Consider the following 6166-nt stretch of genomic DNA (forward strand, 5'->3'; position numbering starts at 1 on the left):
CATTAAGAGGAATATTTTTATACTTTATACCATATAGAATTTATAACTGAAAATATCAGCTTTGCTAGCTGAATTAATCAAGTAACTGTATAACAGGCACAATACTCTTACGTGTAAATTGGTAGGATTTGCTAGTAAAATGATCAGCCATTGAATTGACTGATTTCATTGGTATATTGATGATGTTGCACAGTTGCTAATAGCTATCTATGCATTAAGAGGAATATTTTTATACTTTATACCATATAGAATTTATAACTGAAAATATCAGCTTTGCTAGCTGAATTAATCAAGTAACTGTATAACATTCACACTATTGTATCTGATCAAGGATTCATGTACTTTGTGCATTACTATGTGAAAGCTATGTTAACATTAAATGAATTGCTTGGCTGTAGACTCTTGTTTCTATTTGAGATGCATTCTTTTTATAATTAATAAATAATTATTTTTGGTCTTCTCACATGGTTACAGAATTTTTTTTTCTTTCAGTCATAGGAAAGAAAGAACAACGTTTTCTCCTTTCCATTGTTGTTGGTAAGGGAGATGAGGAACCAAAAAAAAAATGGACGTGCCTTTAGATCTTAGTGACAATCATTTGCCGCACAGAATTCATCCTTCATCATTTACAATCTAAATTTCCTCTTGTAATAGATGTTAGCTACATATTATTTGGAAATATATAACCATATAAAACAAACAATTGTAACCCACATAAGAAAAATAAATGGTATACCATAAAAAAAATCAGTTGCTGAACTTGTAGATGACTTTTCTTATCCACGTTGCTTTTATACAGAAAGCAGAAGTATTAAATAAAGTAACATCTCTTCAGTTATACCTTTACAAGCATTTATTCAGACTCCACTGAAGTTAATAGAAATTGCTGTGTTAATTGCACTTGATTTTACATTAGGTCTTATATGTGGATGTATTTCTACATTTACAATTATTGGTAGGAATGAGAAAAAAAGTGTATTAATCCCAATTCTTCAGGCCATTCCAGGCTGATGTAGAAATGAAGCTCCAAGATGTCACTGGCTTGTGGCTCTGAAACTTTGGTATCCAACATTCTTGTCCTGTCAGCATTAACTATTTATAAGGAATGGTTTGGGACAAGTGAATTGCTCTTTTAGTATTTCCTTTCAACTGAACCCCAACAATAAAGTCAACTGTCCCATTTCAAGGTTCGTGAGTTTCAATACAAAAGGCACAGAAAAGGTGTATTTTGTATCATTAGTTTTAATTTCTAATGATAAATCAAAATACAGTACATGTTACCTTGCAGTACATACATTTTCCTGGCAGGACACTTGGCATTCTTTGAGGAAAAAAGCATTAATGAAATTCTTCATATACATACATCTAGAAAATAGTTTTAAAAATATAAAATTCATGTTTGGTCACTGTGGGTGTAAAATACACTGTTCTGTATCACAAGCTTAGTCTGCTACAAAGACCATTCTGTAAAATACAGTAAACTCATGGGTTGCTTTAAGTGGTATAAAAAAGTTTTGTTATGCCAGTCCAGCATCTTTGGCCATACTGTAGAAAATACTTCTTGAAGCTATAAGTCTTGTTGGTGTATCAAATTCAGCTATAGTTCCTTTATCTAGAACCAGGACCCTGTATCAAAGAAAGAAAGAAAAGCTGATGTTTCAGAAAAATCTCACTTCTCTTAGGAAACGATGCCCCCCTCAGCAATGGAAGCACATATTGCAAACCTTCCCCGCTTATTGTGTAAATCATGTTCACATACTATGACACGATACAATGATAGTGCCACTGAAACTTGACTGACGTGGATGTTTCATGAGTGTTAACTGAAGAGCCATAACAACACCCCTAGATGCACTAGAATGGGCACACTCCAGTTCAAAAAAATAAAAAACCCACAGCATGCAGATGAAAGTGTTTCATTGTCCATGAGTATATCTAATGCATGCAGAAAAAGAGCTGTAAATGGTGCTTATTTTTGAAAAGTCACTTGTAGCACTGAGTATCACTAACCTAACGAGAACGTTAAGGGCATCTCTATGTGGGGAGCAGAAATTTTCTCAGGAAAACAAAAATTTAACAAAGGACTATGGCTGGAAAGTTCAAACTCGACAAATTCAGATTAGAAACAGACTGACGTTTTTAAGCTTGAGGGAAAGTAACCATTGGTTCATTTTAGTAAGGACCATGGTAGATTTTCCATCCTTGGAAATTTCCAAGTCAAGATATTTTTCTGAATAGAGATGTTCTAGTTCACCTGCAGCTATCGGACTTAAAGCAAGTATTAATACAATAGGCCAAACTAGGCCTTCAAATCTGCAACTTTCTGCATCACCAGAGAAAGCAGGTACTAGACTCCTTCAGCAAAATGGATTATAAAAGCAAATGGTCGGGGCATGGCAAAAGGGCTTTTTCCTTTTCTCTCAAAAAAAAAAATTATTATGCTCATGACTTACAATAGAAAGACCAGTTAAAAGGTCTCTCAGACTAGGTAGCTGCACTTTCTGATTTTAATGAGGGCAGTAGGAGAGGTTAAAAGTCCTACAGGATGATCAGAGAAATAAAAAAAACCAAAACAAACCAACCCATATTTCTGGTCATATTAACCTCATTCAACACATTTACTGTTTCTGGTTCTTTAAGTTTACCTTGTATAATCCATAATTGTGTTCAGTCTGTGCGCTATTGTTAGTACAGTGCAATCTTCAAATTGAGTCCTGATTGTCATCTGAATTAAATCATCTGTCTCAAGGTCAATTGCTGCAGTTGCTTCATCCAGAACTAAGATTCTTGTTTTGCGAAGGAGGGCTCTTGCCAAGCAGACCAGCTGTCTTTGACCAACGCTGAAAGCAAAGACAAGGTTGTTCAGCAACAGGTTCCTTAGGGCTGCCTGCTTTTCTTTGTTCAAAATTTAATACACTAGACATTTTTTTCCAGAGGATAGAACTATTAGTCAAATAGTGTGTTTTGTCAAATATTCTTCCACTGGCTTTTGAGCTTGTAAAAGATAACTGCTACTCTAAAATACATATTTACTTTCCAATTAATATACTGGTTATAGTAATAAGCATAATTAACCGGATGGTTCAATGATTACAGCCAGTAAAGCTTATTATAGACAGTTTGTGCAAATTATAAATGCCTCCAGCTGTGGTTGCTATTATAATGTGCATTCCCTGATTTGCTTTCAACAAGCCCATTGCTGTTAAAATCAGCCCACAAGACAAACTGGCAAATTAGGAGAAAAAAGAACGTTGTGAGGTATGTAAAGGAACTTGAGTTCTTATGGAATTGCTTTGGTTGAAGCTGACAGTCCTACTTTATTCAAGGAAGAGGGACAGTTTGAAGAAGAAAAGCTTCCTCCACTGATAAGCCTCAACCTTGACATGGTGAAGACACCTTTGGAGTTAGAAAAGAGTTGGGGCTTCCTACTGATGCAGTGTTGCACCAGAAGCCAATATTACAACACATTTTATTGTCATTGCTCATGTTTGCAAAAGTGTAGGGTCCTGACGTTCAATACTGAACTCAGATATTTCAAAGGACCCAGGAAAATGTCCTGGAGTAGAGGCCAAATTCAAGAAAGGAACCCTACTCAGTGCAGCACAAGAGATGCTTCGCTCCTTCTGGTGACAGCTTCAATGGGATACTCAAATGCTATCCCACACCGGGCTAAATGGAATTTGAAATACGGGATAAATAATTCTCAGGATGCCAAAATCACAACGATTATGTAGCTACCGTAGAGTCCTCGTTACCTAAGGTTCTCTCCCCCTTCTGAGCATTCGTAATCCAGCATGGCCGGCTGACTGTTGACAAACCTCTTCAAGTGAGACAATTCAAGTGCTGTCCATATTTCTTCATCTGAGTAACTATTAAATGGATCCAGATTCATTCTCAGTGTTCCAGAAAAAAGAACTGGGTCCTGAATAAATAACCCATAGTGATTAGACAAGGGGTTTAATTGTTTATAACTAGGTACTAAGCAGATTTTCACACAAAAGAGCGGACTGAGGCCAACCTTTTTGGCAGGTGTGCCACAAATTGCCCTGCACCACCCCTGAGTGCCCCTCCAATCCCCCTCGCTTACCTGATCTGCTGCTAAGTTTCCTGCTCCCTGGCCAAGATGCTTCTCTGCTTTCTGCTCTGTGCTCCCTGATTGATCTGATGCTCTGCTTTCTGCTCTGTCCTACCCGCCAGTGCGCTATATGTCCCCTCCCCAATCTGCCACATGCCACACGTGGGGGCTGCCCATGCCATTTGTGATACCTGTGCCATAGACTGGCCACCCCTGTAATACAGCATCATTGTTTGTACCCCCAAAGCCTGTCCACCAGGCACAAAATGGTTCATATTAGAACAAATAAAAAGGACAACATTCAAAATGCCAATCTGAAGCAATGGGAGGATCCCAGTTGCAGAGACAAGGGTTTGTACAATGTCTTATACAATGGGGTCCTGATGCAGGCTGTGGCCCTTCACAATGGCAATATAAGTGGTAGATAATAACAACACATTACAAAGGTATTTATACTTAAGACCGAGCATATTCATGGTGTTTCATAGGCTTGTCTGCAATTCCTTGAACTTGCACCAATAGTTAACTACAAGGCACAATACTCTTTTCTGCAAGCACCTGGATTATTTTCTTCATAGGAATTACACCATGCATAGTATTCAATGGCATTTCTCTTGTGGATCAGGTTATGCATGTGCCAAAGTATTTGCAGCACGGAGCCCAGTTACTGTAATTTTTATTTCTCTTGCCTCCTTCGATTGTATATTTATGGCCATATATTAAAGGGGTTAGGTGTGCATTTTCAAGCATTTCATTTTACCTCTGTATTTATAGTCTGCTTTCCAAATAAAACCTTTACAGTACTTGTACATAATTAGCTAGATAACTATGTAGTATAAGTATGATGACGAAGCTTTGAAACAACCACACCACTAAACATGTCAAATGAGAGACAGATGAGATTACTAATAACCTGCATTTCCTCTATACCCGTGGCCAACTTTATGAGGTTTGGTCAAAGGTCTAAATGTCCAAGTTAGACCTAAATGTCTCGTTCAAATTTACCACATTCAATAGCTATTTATGCTATTATCCTGTTCCAGAAGTTGCATAAATCCTTTTACCTTGGCTTTCAGTTTACGTCTTACTTCAGCTGGTGATGTATAAAACCAGGCCATGTAAAAATGAACTTGGTTCTACTGCAGATATGTACGTGTATGGCTAACAAGCAATTACTGATTTTGTGGGCAGAGCACGATGCCTTCCTCCGAGGAGCCATTACATTGTAATTTGCTGTTTGCTGAGCTACTAAAGTTCAGTGCCTTTACCACACTGCAATAAGAGAAGCACTGGCTTACCTGAGGAATAATTGTGAGCTTGGATCGTAGGTCATGAAGACCAATCTCTGAAATTCTCACACCGTCTATTTTAATGTCTCCCTTTGCAGCTTCCAGGATCCTGAAGAGACAGAGGGTCATGGAAGACTTCCCAGCTCCAGTTCTTCCAACAATTCCTATCTAAAATGCGCATTGCAGAATTAAGAACAGGACAATTAATAATTCTTATCAATTCTATTTAAGAATTAGAAACGTGATATTAACCCCTTTCGAGGAGAAACAGATTTTAATCCAAGAGCTGATGCTAAAAAGAGAAAATACACCCATACAATAACCTTTCTCCCCCGCAATTGCCCTCATTTCCACTTGTCATGTATTATGCTAAGTAGGTGTTATCACTCCATGAGTTTGTGCAGTAAGAAGTATAAATAGGTATATATAATGTATGGATTTGCTGAAGATCTAATTAAGCTAAATGCATACACCTCGCTTCCAAAATGCAGCTCCCATTATGAATGCTTAGCTCACAGGCAATTCTTCCTCCTTAACCAGAGCCCCTTAACTGGGGGACTCTCCCAGAATAAGCAGCAAAACAGATTTTCCCCAGGGACATGAAGCAAACTAGCATTTTCAAACATGTTGAGATGGAACAAAGCTGACAAGCAAAAGGTTTTGGATGGTTCCTTGATGCAGAAAAATCAAAGTTTTCTCCAACAGCATTGGGGGAGTCCCTGTTCCCCCGAGCACCACCAGGAGTGACCAGGAATAACGGTCACAAGCTGGCAGAGGGTAGGTTTAGGTTAGATATCAGGAG

The 6166-nt window shown here is 38.0% G+C and overlaps 1 protein-coding gene across 1 annotated transcript in view; it reads right to left on the bottom strand.

Annotated features, from left to right (window-relative positions):
• Positions 1-1224: 1224 nt before the first annotated feature.
• CACNA1G (calcium voltage-gated channel subunit alpha1 G) overlaps positions 1225-6166 on the bottom strand; it is a 230784-nt gene continuing 225842 nt past the window's right edge. Inside the window, exons 61-64 of the mRNA XM_019542480.1 lie at positions 5374-5532; positions 3756-3922; positions 2646-2840; positions 1225-1626 (exon numbers count right to left, since the gene is read on the bottom strand). Coding sequence (XP_019398025.1) covers positions 1518-1626; positions 2646-2840; positions 3756-3922; positions 5374-5532 — 630 coding nt within the window. The 3' untranslated portion in view covers positions 1225-1517. The remainder of the gene's footprint in view (positions 1627-2645; positions 2841-3755; positions 3923-5373; positions 5533-6166) is intronic.

The sequence above is a fragment of the Crocodylus porosus genome, unplaced genomic scaffold (assembly GCF_001723895.1).
Source record: "Crocodylus porosus isolate Cpor-Errol unplaced genomic scaffold, CroPor_comp1, whole genome shotgun sequence".
Lineage (NCBI taxonomy): Eukaryota > Metazoa > Chordata > Crocodylia > Crocodylidae > Crocodylus > Crocodylus porosus.